Here is a 26,465-nt window from a genome sequence, read left to right as displayed (position 1 = left end):
ACATCTGTCTTCTCTGCATATTGCCAGCAGCTGGATTATAAGAGATCCACTTCATGTTTTATTGTTGGTTGCTTTTTTCCTCCTTCATTATTTGACTTAGAGGTCTCTTTAAAACAAACGAGCACAAAACCCAGCAGAAACCAACCACCTAGTGTCTCCAGTCAGATATGACCTAATTTTTAGACCATGGCTGGCTGAGTTAGGTGTGACAGCAGAATTGCTTAGTACTCTAACACATTAACACAGCATCATGGTTCTCTGCCTCCCACCAGTGATACTGACAAGCCAAGAGACAAAGTACTTCCTTTGACCTGAAAGAGCTTTGCTAATGCACTCTCTTTTCTTCTGGAACTAACACATAGAGGCAAACCAAGCCAAGCTAAAAAACAGAGTGTAGCTCTTCTTCACTGAGAGTCTATCAGCTCAGTAAAACAATCATTCCTAGTAATGCCAGTGTGTTAAGCACCTCTACTTGAGGCTTGCAGACAATTAGTGGCAATTAATAATCATTGGCCTGTCATAATTTCAAAGTAATCCCAATGCCAACTTTTGGCTTATGGTAGTCTGCCTAAGTTCTTTTCTCTCTTAGAGAAGGTTTCTGTGCCTGGTCAGGCTGTCTGCTTGCCCCCAGACTCTTTTCAAGAGCTGGCAAAATAAAAGAGGTTTGAAGAAAAACAAAAGAAGTTGATAAATACAGCAGGATGAAAGATACTTAGGAATTGTATACTGTGTTTGGAACACTGCTGTTTGGGACCGGGAAGATAAAGATACTATCACAAACACTTCATGGCTGAGAGAAGTGAATGAAAAAATGTCACATAAACCATGGTATGTCAATAATGTTGTATTTTTATCTTGACTAGAGACTTCACATTTCCTGCCTGGCTATACAGGACATTGTGCAAAGAAATTGCACAGAGGAAAAAAATCCACCTTATCACACACTACTCCATGAAAAGACAGGTCAACAAAAATGAAAACACAAGTATCGCTGCTTGGTTTTACAGTTCTGGGGAACCTATGTTCACGTAGTTGCAAATCCAATTAATGTTTCAGGGTTAATGATCTGTAACCTAAGAACCCAAACTCATAAATGCTGTAATCTGAACTCTGTATAGAGCTGTAAACCTCTCTTGCAGTGCAGTTCGGATCCAAAACATTGCTTAAAGCTGGGGAACTTTAGGACTGAAGAAATGAACAAACCACGGAGCACACTTTTGCTCTTTGGCATTACAAACCCTTCACCACAGGGCAGGGTTCTGCTCTGCAGCACCTTTTCCAAGAGGAACCCTGGAAGGAGCTTTGGCAGGGACACAGAACCGTGACGATGTGTTCTACCCATAAGCAAATGCACACTCTAGCTGTTGTCTCATGCAGTGCTAAGCATGTAGCATTAAAGAGAATAAAAATAAAATAATTGAGAAAAACAAAGCCAATACAATCCCCTGCTAAAAAGAGGACAAGAGATCGAGTGCACATGACTGATGGCAGGGTAGTATTGGAAACTGGATGGATCATAAAGGCATGGGTAGAAAAGATCCCACTATAGGCTGAAAATTAATTAGAACATCAGTTTGAGAACAACAAACTAATGTATATTACAAGACCACGGACAGATTGCTTCTCATATCGCACAGCTGTTGGCAGCCACTATGAACACATCTTCATTAAGAGTATGTTTGCCTTGATGCTTTAAATCCGTGCTACTTATTTCTTCCCTACTTCCAAGCCCACAGGACTTGGGACTTGGTTTTGAGCAGTTTCCCTTTGTTTCCTTTTATATTTTTCCTTTTTAAAGGTTATATCTGCCTGCAGACATACGTAAATCACTACAATATTTAATAAGGCCTTTTATCACAGACCACTGAGCAGGTTTGTGCCCGAGACACAGCATGTAGGTCACATAATTAACCATTTATTATGCAGCCAAATCTTTGAAATTTCACTTGCATTTTCTTTGATGGTGTGAAAATAAAAAAAACCTAGTGCGTTATTTTATGCTTTGGAAGATCAAGTATCATAACATATTATCTTTCTATTCTGAGAAGGAAATGAGGAAGAAGTATGTTCCAGTATATTTGTCTGCTACATAGCAAGAAAGATTACATTGATTCCGGATGAAAATATTGGAGAAGATCAAAGATAGACTAACAAGAGAATAGAAAGAACTTAGGCAATTAATGAACAAGCACTTTCATTTAATTGACACGAAGAGACTGCAGTGCATCTACTGTCTCAAAGAAATACTGACAGATGTCACATAAAAGTTCTTAGCTACAAAGAATTCAAAATGCATAATCAAAAACATACTAATAAGTCTTTGCAACATTTCCAGCTTCCTGTTGCAGTTCATCTTGTATTACTTAAATTACTGAAAATACACATGAAATAAAAAAATAAGCACAGAAATATTCAGGTCACAACAGAATTCAGAAATCACTAATAAATGCTATTTCAGGCAGATTATTATAAACTAAACTTCCATAGAATTAAATATGGGGGCTTTACAAATACTGTAAAACAACATTTATAATAAATTACTTCTTTAGAGGAGGTCAATATTAAATTTTCTGCTCTCAGAGTCCTTTACTCATTCTCCAAGTCACTACAGTCTCATTTCTTCCAGACTTGCAGACTTCAATGTGTAGGATGACAAAAGTCCCTCTCTTGTTTTGAGCTTAATACTTCTGTCTCAGTGGTTCCCCCAGCCTACAGCCAGAGGTCAAATCTGCTCTATCAAGGCAAGAAAATGTTGCATAACATTGTGCTGGTCCAAGATTTTTTTTAAATCCCAATTTCATTATTGTGTTTCTGAATCAAGTGAAAATCTAGTCATTTGAGCTAAAAATAGAATGAACACTACTATTCTCTACTAACACCCCTTTCTGAAGAAGAAATTAAAATCACCTTATTCTTTTCTCCAGTCTTCTCAGCAAGAACAGGTTTTCACTGTAGATGCTTTACAGACACCTTGACTTCAGATCCTAAAGGGATGGGTTTATACACTTTGCTTTGAGCTGAGGGTGGTTTGGGCTTCCCCATTTAAGAACAGGCAACCATATTTTTCACTAGAAGCTAATAAAGGATGTTCAAATTCGAGTGTATCTTGCAGAGTAACTGAACTGTTAGGGTAATTCAAGCAGATTTCACTACTCTGCAACACACAAACATGACCCCAACAGACACACACATATGCTTTGTCAGTAGAGACAAGCCCTGCAGGCGTTTACAGAGCATAAAGAATGTGTGCATTCGTTTCTTTAAAACTAATGCTCTGCACTCGTTAACTTTAACCTTAAATGCTGTATTTTCCCCCAGTAGGCTCTTCTTTGGGATGACAGATATAAGTGGTTCTAATGCCATCAGCAGTACTTTACTTAGTATTGTGGTGCATAATTTCAAAGGGAATATGCATGACGTCCAAATTTTAAAAAAACCCATCAAAACCCACAAACAAACAAAACCCCTGAAGAGCTCCCAACCTTTAAGTGAACCCTTGACCTTACTGAATCACTGGAGAAAAACCTTCCAGCTCCTCTAAAGTCAGAATTTTGTCTCTTTAGAAGCAACATTACTACAAGCAATTTGATTTCTGCAGAAGTTATGTTTACAACAGGACCCAAAATCAATGAAGTTAAATCGCTATTGATCAAGTCCCACTTTTCAAAAAAAGACTCAAATAAGCACAAATCCATAGTCCAGAAATCTTAAGCCCAGGTGGACCTCCCACATTTGAGGACCCATTTACTGTCGCACTGTCTCCTTGGAGGAGATGGAAGCACCATGGAGTCAGCATCTTCAAGCACATGGAATAATGCATAACTGTGCAACATGGCACTATGATGTATGGCACATCTCATGCTTTTACATCTCTTAAGAGATAAATATTATCCCTTTTCTCTTGGATGAAATGCAGAAAATTTTGACAAGGAAAACTTCTCATTTTTTAAAGTGAAATTTAGAAGTAGAACTAAAAATAAATATACATGCTGGGTAGAGCTATCTAAATATTGCCCTGTCATTCAACACAATGTTCCATTTTAACTGATTTTTAAAAGAACTTCCTCCATAAATGTACCTTTCAGCAAGTCCACAATGGACAAATAACTCACCAAATTTGTATCACGCTGGTTTCAAAATGTGCATGTGCAATATATAACATAAATAAATATACATATTTATATATACATATAAATACAAACAGCACCTTTTTCCATTGAAAATCTATGCCATGAAACGGTAAGCACTTTAACATTTCAAACTAGAACAACCTATTTCACTGAGCTGCCCTACACTGGCAAGCTAATGTAAATAATTGAAGAGAAATACAAAAATATCTGTGAGTTCATTTTGTAACAATACGAGGAACAGACATTCAAGAAGCAATTCACACGCAACAGGCCAATCTAAAGCTGAAGCTGACAGAGGCTACATAAATTGTTTCAGAGGTGGAATGGTCAGTCTCAAGTGGGGAATATGATGGGTTGCAAGCTGTGATTACCTCTGCACTGTGTTAGCAGAGATGCTGGTGAGCTGACAGCAGACCAGACCTCTGCTGGTGGGAGGTCTGCCAGCAATATCAGCCCAGGCTGCGCTAAACTGGGAGGTGCTTGCTGACAGAATCCATTGGTCTGCAGAACAGCTACAGAAACTTTTTGTCTGTGGCACATGAGTATGATGAACTGCTGCTTCTCCCAGTTTCTGTCCATTCCTGAGGGTTCCTTCATCAATTTCACACAAAGTACTGCTGGACCACGAAAAGTTTACTGTGTTGCACCATAAAACAGTGAAGAAATTGTGATTAAAAACTATAAAAAATAAGCAACATTAAAATATTAAAAAGTGAAGAGTCTTATAATAAAAAAAAAAAAAATTGCTTAGCGCAGCAGCCTGGGGTTTTTTGTATTCTACTGAACCACCACAGTTTATTAAATGGCTGTGTACAGCAAGATGCTGTACACAAACTCCAGCCAAGAAAAACTGGACTGTGCACTTCCATGAGAAAAGTACTGAAGATGATACTGGCACTTTGACCTAGTGAAGCAATAGCAACTGCCACCACTGGAAGAAACAGCATCATTAAAAAAAAGAATTAAAATACGTATATTCATGTTTTCTCAAACACAGCCAGCACTTCCCGGTAGAGAAGCTACAATTTTAAGAGCACTGTTTCCCTTTGGAAATGGTGTCCCATGCCTCAGAGGCTACAGCAGTGCATTGGGTGTTCCACAGTTGCAATTTCAGAGGCAAGGCTGCCTCCAGTGCTGCCTCACCTGACTGAGCCAGGCAAAGCAACCAGGGAAGCTGCCTCCCCACAAGGACAGTGGTCACTGGCATGCACCTAAACTGCCAACAAAACCTGGCATTCATGGCAAGGGTAGGAATTGTTCCAAGGGCAAAGCATGACCCACACAGCTCCCATCTGCATCATTCAACCTCCTGTAATTCACTTGGCATCTGTCTTACTACCCCAACAATGATTCTGGTCAACACACCTGTGGCAGACAAAGCCACTGTCAATACTGGAACTTTACAGGCCATGAAGATACTCTGTTTTGATTTGAAACAGAGGTGTTCCTATGTTTTATCTTCTCTTTCCCAATCCTGCAGAAATCTCACAGCCCATACGCTGTACATTTTGTACAGTGTATCTTAGTAAAGAAAATCCTGATAATGCCTCCAAACTCAAGATGTAATTCTTGCATTACGAACTTGGAAACTAATGGTAAATTTTCAAGCATTTTCCATTCTCTTTCACATGAGGAATAGCTTTGCGATGTGTTTTTCTAAGGAAGACTATAAGTAAAATCTCTCCTCTACATCCCTCCTACTCTTTAGGCACTCCTGTCCTGATCCTGCATGTTAGGTTCACAGCTAATTAGATCCCAGAGATATATGGGATTCCTAGGAGTGAAAGACGTGTAATATTTTGGAGGATCTCAATTATAATCTTGAATGGCTTGAGAAATTAAGCTACATTATCCCAGATATTTATACTTTACATATAATACAACAAAAAAACCATAGTGTAACTCTGTGTGCCCTTATAAAGTAAATCCATGAGATTTGGGAAAATGCTACATCCTCCTCTGCCCTGAACTCATCTTCATATTTGATTAAACAAGACTCCATTTAGGAACACGGTGGAAGCAAATATCCTCTAGATGGAAATCTGTATTATGATGTACATCACATCCTGACATTAGCATTTTTTACCTAATGACACAACAGATGTTAATAATAACATCATTCACAGAGATAAAGAACAAGCAAACACATTGTCTGAAAGGTCTAATGAGCAACATGAAAAAAATGATTTAAAAAAAATAAATCATTGAGGATATATATTTTAGTGCTTTCGTTGGCTATTTCTAAATCTGCTTTTGAAGCAGACCATTTTTAAGCACCTGCATCATCTACCTGCATCATATCTATAGATGGGAGGGTGCCTTCATGCTGCTAATGGCAAACAGCCAAATTCAGAAACAACAAACCAGTTTAGAAACAGCCATCCCCATCACTCACCATTGCTACCCAGGAGCTGCAAAGGTGGAATGGCGAATTACACCTGAATCAGTTGGTCAGTAAGACTAGTCAAGGCAGATAAACCCCCCACAAAAACCAGAATCTTGAAATTAATACATGGGATTATATACTGCGGTTCCCTTGTAAGAGTAAAGGAATGGGTACAAGATTTTTCTAGTGCTATTTCCTAGGGAATGAAAACAAAAGATTGTTTTGAAAGAAACAAAGTCCTAATCCAAAAAACAAGCCAAAATACAATTTTGGCAGAAAAACTGTTGAAGATACCCTATTTCTCTTTTAGATTTAATCTACTTTTGTAAAGAGGCTTAAGATGGAATAAACTCCTCAAATTTAATTGATTGAAATTAATTTAATTGAGGCTTTCTGCAGCATTTCATGAGTTCATGAGAAGACTGTAATGCAGCCTGAGGTAGACTGCTGGGAAATGCTGAATACTCCCTGCTGGCACCAAGAATTTTAGAAGCTACTCTGACTGTAAGAAAAGATTATGTACTTCTTTTCAGTGAAACGAATCCTTTCTTGGGATTGCTGGACATGGCAAAAGCTCCTCTCAGGTTAAGTCTTTTCTTGGATCAGAAATCAGATTCATGTCCAGCCCCAAGGATACATGCTGATCCTGTGTCTAGGCAGGGTATTTGCTTCTGGAAAAGACCAGAAAGAAGCAACTATACAATGCCTCCAAAATACATATACCTGCTTCCATAGTAAGAAAAGCAGCCAAGATATGGATATTACATCTTTGGGGGCACATAGTATTTTGTAAAATTATTCTGATAGTTCTATTTACAGGCCACTTTCACAACAGCCACAAGTCAAGTTGCCAAAGGCCAACTGGTTAAACTCTAAAGCCTAGCTAATCCATAGGAATTCATCACCAATTCACTTTCCATGTCTCCAACTGTGTTTTCATTCACCTACAGGTGAATCACTAAATATAAATATCTGCTATGAGCATCTCCTGATGCTCTCTCTTGGAAATAGTCTCATTCTCTTCCTTTGAGATCCAGAGCATTTATTGGTTTCTAAAGTAGAAAACAGTCTTTTGGAGTAAATGCCTAGTACTTCCACAGGTTTAAATACATTCTGCCCGTTCTTAGATAATTCTATATAGCTGAAACTACTCTAAAATGGTGAGAAGGCTGGAAAAGTGAAGCTTTGCTGAGCAGACTAATGTGGACAGGGAATTTGAAAATCCATGCTTGAAGAGAAAAGGAGAGAATAAAGGCATGTCCAAATGTCAGGCCAAACAGGCCAATCTGGAAAAGGTTTTGGAGAAAATGAGTCACACGGGCTTTCCATTTTCCATCCACTCCTAGGGACAATGACAGGTGTCCCAGAAGGTTCCATTTCTCTGTATGGCCATAAGGAAAAAATTTAGCACCTTCCTATGTTTTTACATAGGGATGTTGTATTTTATAACAATGAAAAAAAAGACAACTCAGAAGAATTTACAGTCTGGGACTGGTAAAAGCATCTTTTGCCTTCCTTGAAACACAATTAGGAAGGCACACATTGCTCTATAAATTAACCAGGAAGGTTACGATCCGTCTCCTGGGAAGCACCAATTCAAAACTCATTTCTAGTTGTGCATGTTTCACATGCAGAATTAGGATCCTCATCAAGCGCAATGAGCCATCTCTTCAAGAAATTTCTACCAAAATAAATTGCTGAAATCAAGAAGCTGGATGTAATAACTCTCCTCTTTCCACTTCTCCTTTATGACCTTCTGCAGACAACCTAACCGAGACACCACAGATATGAAACTATGAACTGCATCTTCAGCACATGATACATAGAGAAACATTTGTTCTTTCCTGACAGTTGTGAATGCTTAAATGTGTTGCTGTATAAGTCACTTTTCTTACAAAAATTACATGAATTATACTACATGCTTTTACCAAAACAAGCATTTCTGCAGTGCTTCAATCTTTGCAGAACTTGACACTCACTCAGGAAGACAACTACTACAGCTTTCCACAAGGTGGCACGGTTCCCTTTGCTGAAATACAGCATTAAACGTGCCATAGAGAAGCTGTTTTCTTCCACAAATGTACTGGTCAATGTCATAAATAGGTTTAAATAGGTTTAAGATCTCTAACATACCTCTAAAAAAGTTCATTTTACCAAATTCTTCCAATAGATAGTTTAATGAGTTAAAGAAAGCTTCCTTCTCTTACGATGAAATGAAAAAATATCAGGGCTTGCTGCCACAGAAAAGCAAGCTTCAATCAAAGATAGTTAAGGCACATAATATGGCAGGGGAGAGCCTAAAGGGCTAAAAATATCTGATTTTTCCAAGTCATCAGTTTCAAATCCTATCAAACTTCTTTCAGTCTCTCAATATTTGGGGTAACATGGACTAGCAAGGAGTCCACCTAGCCCAACTCCTTCCCATCCATGTGAGAAATAAAGATCCCAGAGCATTTTCCACAGGTGAAGATTATCCCTGCTGTTTCTGGACCACTTCCCATTCCTGTGACATATGGCCATACTTGGGGCAGAGGCAGATGCAGTGAACAGCTCTGCCCCAGCCTCTCCTGCTGCATATCAACATCAGCACTGCTGAGCTTCACCTGCAGGACCCCACATATGGTTATTCCTGCCCCTGCACAGCATCTGCACTGGGCAGAAATCAGGTAAGGTGCTTTGACTCAAGTGATTTTAAAAAAGTCAAAAACATGTCCAGTTTCTCGTCTATTTCTTGTCTTGCTCCTCTCAATCACTTCTGTGAATGTTTTGGTGCTCAGTTTTGGTTACCCATTTAAGCATTATCAGCATAGTTTTGCCTGAACTGGAAAAACAGGACTAGTTGTGATAGACATCTCACACACACCAGATAGGTACCTGTTCCATGAACATTGAAGTTTAAACAGCAAATGAGACAGGGAAGGGAGATCATGACACAAATTATTTGTCCACAAAACTACTGCCGTGGTCCTCCATGCCGGAAGGACTCAAAAAATACTCAGTGCAAATCACCTGGTAAAGTCATAGACATATCAAAATGCTGCCTCCCTACAAAGCTTTCCATACTATAAGGTTTATCATGAAAGGAACACCTCTGTCGTTCTCAGGACTGGAACCTAATGCTCCTTACTGTTTCAACTCCATTTACTGTGCTCAGAATTTAGTGCTTGTCACTGTAATGAACACAGCTGAAACCCTTGCTTTGAAACTACCAGCAGGCCAAGCAAAGTACAACTATTTACATCTGATTCAAACATCACAAGCCAAATAATCAAGATGACAAAGAAAATTAAGTGCCCTGATCAGTCTGTTTTCTCTCTTAAAATATATCATTAATGCTATTAAAATTATCAACTCTGTTACACACATAATTGTTCCTGGAAATAAGTAGTTTCTGATCCTGTCAGCTGCTGCAGCTGTATGGCACAGCCAAAACACTTATTTAAATTACTTGGATTTCCAATTATAAAGATTCATATACACCCTTAATAATGGATGCAAGCACAAGGCAAAACGATCAAGAAGACAAATCTGGAGATAGATATGCAAGCATTCAAAACTTTCTACTGCTTCTTTCTCCTCAAAACTCTTGGATTACAACAGCAAAAGCTTTGATTTTATTATGCTGCTTCATCACATAATGGTTTAATTTTTCCCTATGAACTGCATTCTCCAAGTAGGCTGCATTCTCTCTTCTAAAACATGAAATTTCTTGTTCTAAATTGTAACCTACTTGTTAGTAGCTGTGAGCTGAAGCAGACACATAAAAAAGGAAGAGTACTTTAAAAAGGGACAAACTTGAAATAAAGAGCAAATTCTGTCACTGAATGCCCCCAGAAGCCATCCAGGCATAAAAAACACCAGAGCCCTGTCTCACACAGACACTCAGTTGTGCAAGAAGATAGTTATTACAGTTGGACAGTAGAATCTTGAGCTCTAAAATCCAATTTCCCGGCTTATGTGATTTTAAAATAAGTCACACTTTCCTCACCCAACTGAATGAAGCTTTAAATCTGCAACTTCCTTTGATGGAATTAGTCTTGCATGGTCAATACCCATTGTGTCAAGAGGAGGGGTACACTTAATTTCAAGGAGACATTCTGCACCTTGCAAGTTTATTCTTACAACTGCTAGATTTTTAATTGTTATAGTGTTGTGGCTCTTCATACAGACCTTGGCTTCTGGATCACTGTTGATGCTACAAGAATCATCATCATCAGATTGTGGACCATTTCTGTGACATAAAAAAAAAAAGGACAAAATCAGTCTTAAAATCATATGAAAATTACAGCACAACACAAAACAGAGCTGGTCATTCCACTGAGACTTGTGAAGTCATTGTACCTGAGCTTCAAAGAGGCATAGCGTAATGTTGCTCCTTCAAACTCTTTCAGACTTGGGTCTGGGTTCACAGTGGCTGCATGCAGGTCCTAGAGACAGAGGCAGTGCTATCAGTATAGTTTTAATACTATTATAATAGTATTAAGTACACCATCATGTTAATTCTTATCTCAAAGGGAAATTAAATCCTCCCTGCAAAGAAGCGATAGTGTTTCTGGCTGAAGTTGAAAAGAGGCATGCATATATATATATATATATATATATTTCTCAAGCTGCATTTCATTCAGTGCAGGCATCTTATTTGTTACATCATGGCAGTTGCTCTGCTAGTTTAGATTGAATCCATTCCAAGTGGAAAGATCAGAAAAGGCAACATGTTTGTGAGCTAGACATCCCTAGCAGTACCCCCAGTCACTTTGGCCTATGTTATGAATGACATTCATGGAAAAATAAAAGGGGAAAAAACAGCCACTGCCATGCAAAAAACAAGGGTAATAGTAGTAAAGGTTCTAAAATCTGACAATATACTTGCCTTCCAAATGTCACTATTAATCTTTCCCCCATTCAGTACAGCAAAATCACTCCATGGCTGTTTCTAGACACATAATTATTCACACAGGAAGAAGCACATTGATTAAAAAAAAAAAAAAAAAAAAGAAAAAAGAAAAAGAAAAAAAAACACAAGACACTGTTGTTAGCATTGATATTTACAGGATGGGTTAGGGAACAGATCACCTCAAACTTCAACTACTTACTCCTCTATACCATGGCATTTGGAGGAAAGGAGAGAGAAGACATGCCTCTAACAGTTACTTACCAAAACAAATGATTGAAACAAGGAAAGTTAATATAAATTAGGAACAGACAATGAAATTACTCTTTAACTATGATCTTAAAAGCAAGCAAAATGAATTTGAATATGAATGTTGGCCACAGCTGCTACAGTCTTTGATAAATAGCAATTAAGGGGAAACATTAGGATTTCCTAATGGCACTTTTGTTAAAAGACCCTAACAGTACTGGAACTAGAAATACTGAAACACAAAAAATATATACAAGGATAAGATACATACAAGGTAAAAATCAATTATTTCTAGAGAGAAAGCACAAGAAAAGGGCAAGGAAGGGAAGGAGAATTAGTATGGAGTGCAGAGATTTCTTGCTGAAAAAGTAGTTTTGAAGTCTAGCAGCTTTTTTAAAAAACAACCCCAAACCAAACAAAGCACCCACCCTCTCATTCTCCATTCAAGTTTCTCAAAAATTTTCAGAGGTGTTCACTGGTACAATCAAGCAAGCACCATTGTGTTTAGCACTAAGCAACCTGAGGTTCAGGCTTTTCTGTAAAGCTTGAGAGGAACAACTGATGTTGGAGTACATCTGTCCTCTGTCTCACCAGGAAAGAATTCCCACTGTCCTCAACAAAAGCCAGGAGATTTGATTGCTGGGAGACCTCTTTATAGCTTCACCAAGTCAAGAATTCCTGAAATTAATTCCCCTTTCAAGATGAGCTCAGCTGGGCAGTCCAGCTCAGCCCCAAGGTGAAGTGGTACCCACTAATACGACCCAATGCATTCATCTGCAGGGTGGACTTCTCACCCTGGAAGCATTCTCAGTATATCCCCACTGGAGCAATTATTTTGTGAGAAGCAACTCCCAGGAGTAACCCTTTCCTAACATGCCTTTGAATTAATTGAGTTGTTACCTTTTCCTACCAAGCTCCTTCTCTTTAATTATTAGCTGCTAGTGGTTATGTTACCTACAGAAGAACTTCTAGAGGTGATCAAGGCCTGGGATGAGTTAGGCTATAAGAAGACACAACTACCATCACCAAATTCTGCTATGATCTCAAAGAAGGTCTTATTGAAACTTAAACACTACAGCTTTTTCTCTGCACAGGGAAGTGGGAGAGGTAGCAAAATTTCTAAAATTTGGTAGAGAATGTTACAAAAGACAAGGATTCAAAAAGGAAGTAATTTGACAACACACAAGAGGAGACTGATCTAAAACTAAGTCAAATTTAAACACCTGTGCAAAACCAAAATACATTTTCATGCTTTTGAGGGGGAGGAAGGGAAGGAATGTTACAGGTTATTCATATTTAGCATTTATTAGCATTTTTGTTAAATCAGCAGGATTTTCGCATAATGCTTAACCCATAATTGCTTTGGATTAAAATTGATTTATTATCTTGTGAAAGAAAAATTGCCTTGCAGCGTGTGTAAAAGTATGACATTTTCACATTAGTTTCCTTTTTAAAACACTTTTTGCCGTTTCTATGCATTACAGCATCATTCCTCCCTGCCCATTTTTTAAAATTCTCTGTTCAACAGTAGTAAATGTTTTTCTTTATGCTAAATATCCAGAGTAAGCTACAACATAAAAATGGCTGACTTGATCTGTTCTTTGTTGACTGCCCTCAGCTGTGAGCCACATTCTACCAAACGAAGCAAAGCTTCTGTATATTACATCATTTAAGAGACAGGGACACAATAAAATAAAATGAAAAAAAAAAAGGAGGAAACAAGACAAAGGGTAAAAAGGTTTTACTCTGGGGGAAAAAAAAGGTGTTTCTAAATGTTTGTTTGACAAACTCAAAACCTGAAAGAGCCCAAATAAACTCATTTGAAGACTGGCACATGATGCTTCACAGACAACTATGACTTAGATAAAGTATTTTTATGGACTCACAGAAGCTGCTGGTTCAGATACGAAATGCTACCCATGCCAATCCTCAGTCCTAGATTATACTATTTCATCTGCCTAAAACATGTATATCCCCCAGCCTTTTCAGAATGAAGCAATACAAATCCAGCATGGGGGAATGAGCTGAACCAGCCCTCTCAAAACACATTATCTTGAAGCACAGGCTTCAACCAATGAGGGAAGCAGCAGTACACAGCTCACACATGGGTCCAGCTTGGAAGGAGAAGCTCTTCACCACAAGTGACACTGCCCATGGTAGTGCTGGGATAAAGGCATTTGGGAGTCCCTATTCTAGACTGAATTCCAAATCTTCTGTGAAGTGTCAGATTGACCTTATCACAGACACCCATATTACTCTTTCCCAGGGAGGGAAAGAAGGAGCACTTGGGTATGCAGCAGAGCAGTGAACAAGAATCAAAACAAGTATTGCCTGCCAGTGACTTGGAGATGATACAGTGCTGGCAGATACCAATTGCAGAGAGACTAAAAACCAAAAATTCATGATAGCTGACACTGTCAAAATTATTTCATTATCTACCCCTATCTCTTAAACACACACTATGACTTATTTCTCTCTCACTGCTGCTCTGCACTGGGGTTCTGCTCAGAACCAGCTGAATCACAAAGGATTCTTCATTCAGTTCCTTTTAATAAAGCTTGGCATCTGTGCTTTTGAGAAATGCAAGGCTTTTCCTAACAGTTCCCACTATAACTCCAGCTATGCCTGTTCATTGTAGCTGTTTCAGTATTTGGAAGTGGACAAAATCCTGAGCCCAGTTCATGCTCCTGTTTTGAACTCCAGTACAGTAAGTCTGCCGGTACTGTATTGGAATGCTATCTTAATAACCACTGAGTCAAAAAGCCAGTACGGCTTCAATAACTGTAAGATGCTTATCAATGACTGCAGAAACCTACAAAAAGCAAGTTCTTTTGCCTATACCTCCAACTAAAATAACTACATGATACCATACTAATACGAATTTTGGGGATGTGCTTATTTTCTGTATCACCCTTTACAGCACACTATATGGTCTTGGTGCTGCCATAGAAAAGTCTATGCATAAATCTTTGCTGGAACAAATTCCTTCCTGAATTAGAACTGCCACATCAAAACTTAGATGAGCCTACTATGTACTCACATACATGTATGTCTTGCTTAATACACCTATACTGCATTAAAATCTATGTTATTGTACTTCATGCATTTTGTACTCTCATGCTGCTGCTGAGAATTAATGATTATTATTTATAAACACAAACTATATTTCATTTAAAGCAAACAGAATTGTGAAAGGTTAAAAATACACCTAATACATTACCAGCAAGTCTGAAATATTAATTGTGAAGACATTTTAAACAGAAGTAGAAAAATATTTCAAATGAAAATACGCCATTTTTCCTCTGCAGTTTACCAACCATACTGATTTCTGTGTTTACGTGAAAACCATCTATAACTTCTATATAACCATCTATAACTAATAAAAACCCCATTCTCTACACTCTAGAGTAAGAAAAGTAATAATGGTAAAGTTATATCCTTCACATGTACATTATAGGAATTTATCCTAGAAGCATGTGCAGCACTTTACATTCAGCATTTCTGAATTTTTTCTTGTTTTCTACCAGAATAACAGTTATAGTAACAGTTACAGTTTTTTCTCCATGAATCCTCTCAGAAATTACTTCCAGCATGCCTGGTGCACAGTATGAGAGCTTGACTGATGTAAACCATAACTGAAATGTTGTGGTCAAGTTTGCAGACCTTATGAGTAGCATTTATGAACATGTGGGAACAACCTTTCTGAAATAATGAACAAGATTGTACATATAGAAGCCTATACAGGATAAAAGTTTCAGGATCAAGATGGTAATACACACTTGAATGTCCTTAACTCCTCTTAACTTCCATGTAAGTTAGTTTGGTGCATACATGAACAAAATCAAGAACACAAAAAATGTTCTCTCTAAATGAATTAAAACCCAAAAAACTAAACCCCTAAAGATTGCCTGATCCAAAACTCAGAACCAGTACAAAGACTTCCCCTGACAGAGCTGTGGACATTTTTCTGAAAATTCAGTATAAAAATAATTTAAAACCAACCTTATTTTATATTAGTAGTTAATTCCATAGAAGTCTTCCCAGCATACTAAAACAAAGTGATTGTATTTTTTGAAGCATACTCTTCTTTATAACAATTGATTTTATTTTTCTACTTACATGACACCAAACAAACCCTAGGATTGTGCCTGAAAGCATTATCTTAAAAGGCAGTACCATGTACTGCTCTTTCAGCACGTGTGGAGGACCGAGTGTATCTCTTTCTGTTTCTAGTTAAAACCTGACTGCAACACTGAGAGTCGTTGGTACTGGCAGGGTGTACAGAGGCTTACATTTGAGAACACTTCATGTTTATTCAGTAGAAACTACCCTGTAAAGGAACTAGTGTCTCAAAAGAAGGCTCATATGTCTATTGTGATACTCCTACCAAATGAACCAAGAAGAAAGAAGATGCAAACAGAGTCCAGCCAAAAGTCTGCTATCATGTGCAAAGATTTTATGTATCCTCTATCCATATAACACAGCAATGCTTCAGCATATGCTACAGAACTGCCAAAGTTTCACGCTCATCAGGAACTGCCTGTCTAATTTATCTGAGACATGGTTGATGTCATCTAACACATCCAAAGTTTAGGGTGTTTGATCAGGCACAGTCATTAAAAATGAACATAGAGAACAGATACTTACGACATATTATCAACAAGTAGCTACACTTTGGGACATATCAGGCCAGTTTAGCTAGCAGCTAAACCTGCAAGTTCAAAGAGTTATTTCAATTTTCCTTACAGTATGTAGCCCACAAGAAGACACAGTAGGTTACCTCAGTTTCTGGAGTAGGAGATGGAGTAATGGAACCAAGAGATCCTTTTCGTGAGCCCTGGAGATCTGTTGGGATGGACAGAGGGCGCTGCCATTGAGTTGTTCCTGTTGGTATGTGCCAGTAATAGATCCCAGCAATGTCATTTATTTTTTTCCAACCAGGTGGTAAGTCTGGGTCTGTCTGAAATGAATGATCACTCCATATATCTGCTGAGAACAGGGGGAAAAAAAAAAAAAGTCACACAAAGACACAAACAGTTTTTCCATGGGTCTGCACAGCTGGTATTGCCGTGGTACAGTTCCTGTGTAAATGACCATCAGAAAAACATACCAAATTATTGAGGCTCAATGTAACACAACAGTGGACAACAGGTGAATAACCTGTTGTTATACTGCTGCTCTTTAAGCCCTTTTTGAAATTAAAAGTTCCTGGTTAGTCTATCCTTCAAGCCTTCTACCAGGTGTTTTATCATGGTTGCTTTTTTCTGAGTCTCTCTCATTTCTGCTACCCATATTTATGCACACACATACAGACAGACACACAAATGTCATGACAACTTAAAATAATTCTTACACTCTGAGATACAAACTAGTCTATTTCTTCCCCAGAGCCACTTAAGAAGTTCTTAAATTACTGATTTACCACTTGAGGACTATTCTAAGCAAGTTCTGCAGAAGAAATGCTAGACAATATCATTAAACGCAAATTTAATAAAAAGCCTCACCTATGGCCCAATATCTGAAATAAGCAACATTCTCATAACCAGTTCCAGAAGTTCACAAATATTCTAAACACCTGCTTCTAAATGTCCCCTGTTGTGGCCTCTATGGCATTCGAGTACGTAGTTCCTGACTCCAAGGTCTTACACATTTTAAAGCCTATTCATCTTCAACCTTGACCATGTTTGTTTTCCAACTGAATAAATCAACTGCACTCTTCTCAACCACATAAAAGGCAAATAAACACAAAACACTTTCCACAATTTGACCACATCATGCAAGAAATAATGTGATTAAACATCTAAACATCACAATGTTATCATATATCTAATATCTAATGTGAAGTAATGTGATCAAATATCCAATCATCACAATGCGTGGCAACATCTGCAAGTCCAGTTTAAGTTCAGGCACAGCTTCTGTCCTCATTATACATACATGTGGATGTATACACAGCTACTCAAATATACAGTCAGGAGAGTGTTATGCTATGGTTGCATTAAACTACTAGTTTCAAACTAATCAACCAAAGACACAGAGGAACCAATGTCCTGTTATTTATTGTTGCAATGACATTCAGTACCAGAAAGGCCTAAACAGGAATTACTTTGAAGTAAAAGCAGACAAAACTCACAGCAGAAATAAAATTGTTAACCCAGAGACTTAAACCAAAAACATTTCTGCAACAATTAGTTAAAAGAGAAGAAATTATCTCATATGTGAACAAACAGTTGGAAGGAAATAATGTAAAATATCTCGGATAAGAAAATACCACCTAGCTGAGTAATACTAATTTATTTTGAAAACTTATCCATTAGCAAAAATAAATACACCAAAATGTGCTTGCATATGCTGAGAAATAAAAAAGGAATTGTATTTGTTTCCAATTAACATAGCTCAGGAATTTCAAAGAGCAGCATTTCCCACACAAAACGACTGTGATTGATGTCTGTGTGCAGGTACTCCTCACGCAGAGGGACTGGCCTCAGACCATCTAATAAGCACAGCTGAACAGGACAGCACCAGAGGGCATGTGTTCATCCTACGACACCAGTGTCCTGGGTTGCAGTGTATTCTATCACCATCCTCATGAGCTGTTGAAACCAGGTGGGGCAGTGTTTCCTTGCCTCCTCCCCCCAGACTATCTTGCTGTTAATGGCCCATCATTGTCCTGCTGCATGACTCATAGATAACTCCCTCTGGACTATCTTCTGTTAATGAGCCCAATCAACACCTGGCCTCATGACTCATTACCCCATTGTGAGATGCTCCACCCAGAGGGAGGAACCAAGCATCCCATCGTGGATATAATCTGAGACTCTGAACACCAGAGAGAACCCTTTTTCACTGGATTTCCAGAGGACAGGAGCTACATGGCCACCACTGGCCTTTCTGAGGAAGAGCAGACCTTTTTACTACAGGATCACCGCTTCAGAGGACTGCAGTCACCATTCTACCAGACTCCTACCACCACCCTGCCTAACAGGGACTCAGGTTGTATCTTGACTCTGTCACTTTGAACCAGTGTTTTCTTTTAGGTTTTTTTTCCTTTTCTTTAATTTCCCCATTAAATTGTTACTCTGACTTGGTGTCTCCCACTGGTTTGTTTTTCAAACTAGTACACACCAGGCCTTGTGTTTGCTATGCAAACCTACTTGAAAAAAACCCCAACCATATGTGTGTCCGAGCTCGTGCTGCAGAATGGGAGACTGTGGGGATAACCTTTTCACAGGCTGTGGTTTCCTACTAGCATGAACTGGAAAGCCTCCCTAGTGCACTGACTATTCTAACAGATGAAAGCAGTCACCTCATGCAAGCCGCGTGCAAGCCAAAGGCAACGCAGCATCACAAGAGATACCAGCCCAAGAAAGATAATAAAATAAGCATCAACATACAAAATCTAACAAGACAGATGAATGCACTTGAGGCATCACAGACCTACTACACGACAAAAGTGGCTTTACTCTATTTGAATGTGGAATTACTGGTGGCAAAATAATTTACCTCTGAATTTGAATGACCCCATTCAATGGCATGACATTTCAAAACATGTAGTTTTGTCGTGCAGCTGCTAGGTGCTATCTCCACTTCCAAGAGAACTTGGTGGCGATGATAAGCAACGTGTGGGGACACAGACCAGAGTTGGTGTCTCTCTGCCTAGTTCCTTGTGCATGAGGGAAACTGGTTTACTGAAGGCCAAGCAAACTTCATTCCTGAAGAAAACACTCTTAAGTAAGGCAACAGGTCTAATGCAATAAATTTTGTATTGAACTGGGAGAGGTACTTGGAAAAACAGACATGTATTTTGCACATGCATGTCTTCTTCAGGTGAAAACAAATCCCACCAATCATCATGGCTGGGGGACTAATTTATGGACAAAAAGAGTACTCTTGAGCAAGAGGAAATGCAGGCACAAAGGGCTTCAGTTTGGCAGCATACATGACTTCAAAACAGAGACTGTAAAAATGCTGTACAGAGTTATCAGAGTGCTGGAAGTTCTGTACCTGGGAGGTGCAGTACAGTAAGAGCATCTGTGCCACAGGACAATTTTAACTGTTATTTCACATGTTAAAACCATATTTTTGAAAAACTGGGAGACAGCCACAAGGTAGAGTCATACTAAGACAGAAAATACATTCAGGGAAATCTGAGAGGTATCGTTGCATCATTCAAAGGACACATGCTTTGCTTTTCCAGGGATTCATTTCAACAGAGGGATCTCATTTTGTCTCCTTGGAAGAAGTAGCAGCAGATGTGAGTGCACAGCCTCTGGCTAATGCAAATGCAGCTCTGCTGGACTTAGTGGAAGCACTACACTTTCAGTCAGTCTTTCTAGCTTAAGAAGGGCTTATTTCACTGTGTGGTAAGCAGAATGCCCAAGTGAGACTGCTTGTCTGCAAGGCTCAACAATACTTGCAAACACTTGATCTACACTATCTAAATAGCTTAAGTAATAAAATACCCACACTGTACAGAGATAAAAATGAGATATCTCTTTTTTTGTTTTGTACTTGTAGCTTAGTTATCTCAATTCTTATGATGGTTTTGTAACAATTTTTCTTCTGTTAGGATCCTCTGAAGGAAAGGGACACCATCCCAAGACCGGATTTGATCCAGACTATGAGTGCCTATCACCATCTCAAAAGTATACTTTTGCAGTAAAAAAATTAACTGAAAAGGAGTGTTCATTGTCCAGGCTGGAAGCATGATGGTACAAACAGGAACACTTCCAGTGTTTTCCAAATCTAAAAACATAATCTGGCCAATAAGAAATCTATAAAGTCACTTCTGAATCTCTGGTGCTCCCATTGCTCACATTCCAGGAGTGGAGGCATAATATAAATGAAGGAATTCAAACTGAAAAGCACCTTGTTTGTAATAAGAGATCTGCATCAAAGCTTCCTATGTCAAAAATTGCAGAGACTGGGATAGCAACAGTATCCAACAACATGTTGTCCTAGTGTTTGGGCACCAATGGGAAATCACTAGCTTCATATCTGATGTCTGTCTTCATTGCTGGGCTGAAGCATAATGAAGAGCTGGCCCACCATATCACATGTGTATTACAGATGCTATCCTTCTGAGCAGCTGAGGGGAAGCACAAAAAGGAACTGGGAAGACAGGAGGATAAAAAGGTTTTAACAAAAGGAAAGAGGTGGGGGAAAGTACTGTTTTCTTTTCTGAAGTTCCAAAATCTTGAAATGAAAATGTTTTACTTCTGTCTTCTGCATTTAAATAAAAGCAAAACTAAAGGAAAAGAAAGCCAAAGAAACTTAGTCTTTTTGAAGAGATGCCAATGACTTCAGCAGATCCAGGATTTCATCCTAAGGGAAGCATATTTCCCCCCACCCTATAGGCACACTAAAGATCAAGGCAGGCACTGAAGGGAGAGGAAGACTTTGTATTAATGACTGAGGGCAAACAAAATTCAAGGAGCACTCTCCATTCAATAGCACAACAGAAAGAACATAAGCCTTGTGTATTTTTATCCCATCTATTTCCTGCACTGGGCTCAATGTGCAAGCTTAAATTGTTTGGTTTTAACGAAAAGAAGTCTCTAAAGATAACTTCTCCTCACTGTGCATGCACTACAGCAAAATCAACAGCTTCACCTACTCCCATGATTCACACCAATGATGGCCAGCAGGCAGCCTTGCCTAAGCACCACTGCAAGAAGCATGAATGCTATCTCAGAGACAATGCAGCAAAAATACGAGTCAATAGGTCGAGTAATTATAAATCAGACACATCTGTCTAATTTGGGGAATGTTATTCAACAAGGAGTAATAATCAGCCAGAAGATGCTCGTTTGTCACCATCTTTGCTCACAGCATGTAACTGGTTGTCATGACAACCCTGTCATGCTCCTCACCGAATTGCTGAACCAGCCATCACTCACATGCACTTGGGGAGAGGAAGCTTCTCTAACACTTTCCAGGAAAACATGCTGAAACGTGGGATTTACAGGCATACATGTAACCAGACTCCATCTGTGCCAAAATGATTTGCTGTTTTGATCAACTGTAAAATCAACCATAATCAGAAAAGACTGAATTTGTAAAAATCCTAAGGAAGCGTGGAATTAATCTCCTGTACTATTTTTATTTTTCATGAGATGTGATCTTTGTCTGGCTGTATAAATGTTACTACAAGCATAAGAAGCGTTCAAGCAGAGATGACTAATCTTAAGGAAAAGAGAGGAAAGCAGATTTGTCAACATTCAGGAAAAAAACCCAAAAACCGCAACTAAACACACTTGTTTTGCTGTCTTACCTTCTTCTCCTTTTCAATGACCAAAGCCCAAGCTGTTGATAAAAGGACCACAGTACTATACAATTACCAAAGAAAACAAGGGCAAGTGTTTCAGCAGAGGGACTCTGAAGAACTCTTGATGATAGCCCTGGATGAGGGCTATGGATGATACTAGCTGTCCTGCTTAAATGGGAGAATTTTTGGGCTCTCCAAGTTGTCTGCTCAGGGGCCACACAGTCTGAGGTCCAGAGGTGAAGCCATGAGAAACCAGCACCACAGCTTGCGTTTAGAGGAGTTGATATTAACAGCAGCAACAGTAGGAAAAAGTACTGCAGTAAGACAGAGAGGAAAGGTCTGTATATTCCTTCCTGGAAAATGGGCAAAAAACTGGTAAACACAAGAAGACTAGCCTGTTCACCAACCAAAAACACCTATCCACAAAACAAGCAGACTCTGGTAAAGTAAGTAAGGAAGACTTGGAGGTGACCTGAACTGCTGTCTCAAGGGAGCTGTTGTGGTGACAGACGGACCAGGAAGAAGCCAGCCTCTGTCCCATCTGGAGGAGGGTGGCTGTTTAGCCAGGTGGAGCAGTGGTGACAACATGAAATTACAGACTGAGCAAAAGCTGATGAATTGCTACCTGAGAATGCTGTACTGGAGACACATCCTATGGCTTGTCCACAAACTCTATTTTGTGATGAGATCTCAATCTCCTTATTAGGATGCTGATGGACATTAGCAGAGCTGGGCAACTAAGAAGATATACTGAGTCTGGTTGGAATTGGGTTAATTGTTTTTCTTAGCAGCCTGTAAGGTACTGGACATTACATTTGTGACCAAAACAAGTGCTGGAAACGTACCAGTGGTTTAGTTATTGCTGAGCAGTGCTTGCATAGGGCCGAGATCATCTGTGTTCTCAGCCTCAAGCAAACTGGCTAGGAACTGGCCTGCTAGTACTAGTGTTTGCATCACTTTTTTATATAAGATTATTTCTTTCTTCACTTAGTAAGTTTTCATTATTGTGAGTCGTGACTTCTTCTCACTTTTGCTCTTCCAGTTCTCTTCCCCATCCCACTAGTGGGAGGAAGAAGCCACCACAGAATTCAAAGCATATTGGCCAACCTAAGATCCAGGAAAAAATAAGCAGGTACCATCTAGGGTGGAATGAAAAAGAGTCCCAAACAAGTGAGGGCAGCATATAAATGAATGCCCTTTCCACCAATTTGGTGCTTAAATGAGATGCTATCTGAACAAAGTGCACCAATACCTTAGAGGATTTCTACCAATTAATTTCCAAAGCAGTCAGAATAATCTGCTACTGTTCTAGCAAGTGATCTACTGCTTATAAATACATTTTGCATAACACAGAATGACAGAATGGGTGGGGTTGGAAGGAATTTCTGGAGATCATCTCATCCAACCCCCCTGCAAAAGCAGGTTACACAGAATTGCATCCAGGTGGGTTTTGAATGTCTCCAGAGAAGCAGACTCCACAACCTCTCTGGGCAGCCTGCTCCAGTGCTCTCACCCTCACAGTAAAGAATACAGTATAAGTGGGTTTCTAGCTTATTCGAAATGCTAGTTCTCTATTCCTTCCACTAGATGGCAAAAGCTTTTACTTAAAGAGGAGTCCAAAACACAGCAGACTGTATACCTCTAATTTGGTCTAAATCCACTGTGATCATGTGTTGTGTGATTGTGACCCAAAGGATGTCCTCACTGTGAAGGACTCTGAGCAGCAAATAATTCATTAAGAGCAGTATTTTCATTATCATCATTAGAAAATTCCTAAAAAATGTTATTGCAAGTTAACTTTCAGGGCTAAACCAGTGCAGCAGCAATCTGCATCTGCTTTTCTGATTTTTTTTTCTTGCATAGTATCTCCTCTTCCCATGCCTTTCCCCACAGACAGAAGAACTGCAGCATACGATCTCCTGTTCTGGGTTCATAACATATTTAACTACTCCGTCTTGTTTCCAAAGCAGGGTTTTGTTTGGTCTAAAGAGGAAGAATTAAATGACCACCCCACCAAGGGACTGCTAGACTTACAGTGTCGCACCGGCAGGGACACAGCACACCACGGGAAAACAAATGTGCATATGCATGGAGTCCAGCCTTCCTTCCCTTCACAAAATTTATCTGTCACAACAGCAGCCAAGCATTTCCTAGAAAACCCGGGAAAATCACATTGATAGCAGCTCTGGATTTATGTATTTCTCTCTTAAAGGGTCTGATTCTCCTGTCTCCTCAAAGTGAATTGGTATGCTAGTGTCAAACCATCCACAGAACAAACCATTAATTTTGAGCAATGAACAAATATAGTCTGGCATTTTCACACTAAACAGAAAGATTCAGTCTGTAATACTGACCCAAAAAGCAGTTAAACACAGATGTCCTTCTGCCTTCAAGACAATGGATGCCTGCAGAGCAGGAGAGGATGTTGTGCCAATGTCTGGCATATGGCAGTAGGGTCACCTCAACAGCTTCAACTCTCCACAAAGGAAGTCCTGCACCACAGTGCTTTACTTACAACTAACACTCTTGTTTGACAAGCTTCAAACATTAGAGTTCAACATCTCCCAACCTGTAACTCTCCATTTTACTGGGACTGGCTGTAAACACAAGTGGTTCCCATCTCCCTTACACTTTCTGCTAGTAGCTAGTGCTACTTAACTTGACACAAGCCATGAAAGACAGAGGAACAGATCTTAATCCCTCCAATACACTTGCCATCAATCCCTGGTACTAAAGAATGGCAACAAGGTTGGACTCCACACTTTTAATCCCATTTTTTTGAACCGAGAGATAGCTTTCTATCCACTCTATTCTATTTCTATTGTATCCTCAATAGTTTAAATTGAGGGTTGGTGATATCAGTGAGTGCCTCTTTAATCCGAATGACATGAGTAGTAAGACAGAGTATGGAAGAAAGAATCTGACTAGCAGTCACCATTTTTTCTTTTCCATTTTAGAAAAGGAACTGCATAAAAAATACTTGCATTAAAAGTCAGGTATTGGGCAAAGGTAATTTTTTAATCTAAAATACAATGAGGCCTACTGACTTCAGGAGTCAATGTAGAGAAAGGAAGGACTGCACTTCTCTGGAGAATACCTTGCATAAATATTGATATAGTCTGAAATTTTAGGGATGTACTCATTAATGTTTTTGTGCATATGACTGGCTAATTAAAAGCCAGTCAAGCTGCCCAATGGCCCAGACATACAATTCAATTGGTGGCTTGACTAAAGCTGCTTTTCTTTGACAGCTTCATTTAGAGCACTGTGCAAATGCATTAGAAAAACCTTTTCCTGAATTTAATGATTCAGTGAAAACAGAACATAAAATTGAATTGCAATCTGAGTTACTATCTGAAATTAAATGTTTTACTTCACAAAAAAAAGCGAAGTTTGCAAGAACAGTCATTTCTCCTCTCATATGCAAGCTCTGTGCATCCTTTGGCTCACACAGTGCAGCAGATGCTCTAGGATGCCGTGAAAATGACTGTTTTATCTTCACACCAATCTTGTGAGGCAGGAGAGAGCAAGCCCTGTTAAACAAAGCCAGGGAGGGGTAGGAGGAGAGGTCTGAGATGCATTCAATAACTCTCCTGGAGTCATGCCCAGACTCCAGGTACTCCCTGGGATCTGTGCAGGCTCCCTGCACCCAAGCACCAGACAATCACACACGGTACACAGAGATCAGCCACTGCACTCCAGTGCGTCTACACATCAGAGTCCCCCCTCCAATCCTACAGTATGGACTGCTCTTTCTAATATGGCAAAACTTGGTCAACTAAGTACTAGCAGTAAAAGCTGGAATGTGACTTTTAACAATCTATATAATGGATCAGTTTGCCACTTTAAAGCTGTAGCGAAATGTGCCTTAGAGAGCAAACTGAAGGCTCCTGTTTGTTTCCAACATAGAAGCTGAAGACCTACTATTTCCCCATCTCCAAATTAATTTCATGTTGCTACAGTACTGAAGGGATGGGAGAATTTGTTATGGTAAAATCCACTCTGTTAGAGCTGCATATACATGAAGCTTTGCACAAGCCTAGGAAGCAGCACACTGGCCCCCATGGCCCATGGCCAGCCTGCAGAGAGAGGCACTAAGGGAGGAGCTTGGGCACCACGGGCAGCTCCAGCCCATGCTGAGGCCTTGTAAGACGGTGAACTCATGCTTCACCTCCCAGCCTTCAAACTTGGAGACTTCTTATAAAAAAAAGCCAACAACCAAACAACTTTAACCTTTTCAAAAGTAATTTTGCTTCAGTTGAAGTTAAGCCTTTTCAGCACAATGCATAGAGCCATACATGAAGTGCAGTGTACAGCATCTACAGTGGGAAGGCTCTGTGAGCGGGGGCTTCTGACAGCAGATGGAAGCACCAGGGGAGCTGGCTGTGCCTCACCTGCCGTGGAGAGGGAAGCGTGCTGACAGCACACAGGGGGGTCTCTCGCAGCCCTGCAGTTTATTCAAAGTATTTCACATCACTACACTGGTATATCAATTTGTGATTAAATCTTTAGTCATACTGTCCAAATACCTTCTGGTATTAA

At 39.4% G+C, this 26,465-nt stretch overlaps 1 protein-coding gene across 10 annotated transcripts in view; it reads right to left on the bottom strand.

Moving 5' to 3' along the window:
* APBB2 (amyloid beta precursor protein binding family B member 2) overlaps positions 1–26,465 on the bottom strand; it is a 169,936-nt gene that overhangs the window by 54,148 nt on the left and 89,323 nt on the right. For 5 of the 10 annotated variants that reach the window (XM_082282134.1, XM_082282135.1, XM_082282138.1 and 2 more), the window contains 4 exons: positions 16,437–16,645; positions 11,387–11,449; positions 10,858–10,943; positions 10,687–10,747 (listed from right to left, as the gene is read on the bottom strand). In XM_082282134.1, the coding sequence (XP_082138260.1) occupies positions 10,687–10,747; positions 10,858–10,943; positions 11,387–11,449; positions 16,437–16,645 (419 nt within the window). The remainder of the gene's footprint in view (positions 1–10,686; positions 10,748–10,857; positions 10,944–11,386; positions 11,450–16,436; positions 16,646–26,465) is intronic. The other 5 variants (XM_082282139.1, XM_082282136.1, XM_082282141.1 and 2 more) reach the window with 3 other exon arrangements.

This window comes from Coloeus monedula (genome assembly GCF_965178545.1).
Source record: "Coloeus monedula genome assembly, chromosome: 5".
NCBI classification, from domain to species: Eukaryota; Metazoa; Chordata; class Aves; order Passeriformes; family Corvidae; genus Coloeus; species Coloeus monedula.
The sequence above is the reverse complement of the archived record's forward strand: the minus strand, read 5'-3'. Positions and strand labels throughout refer to the sequence as shown.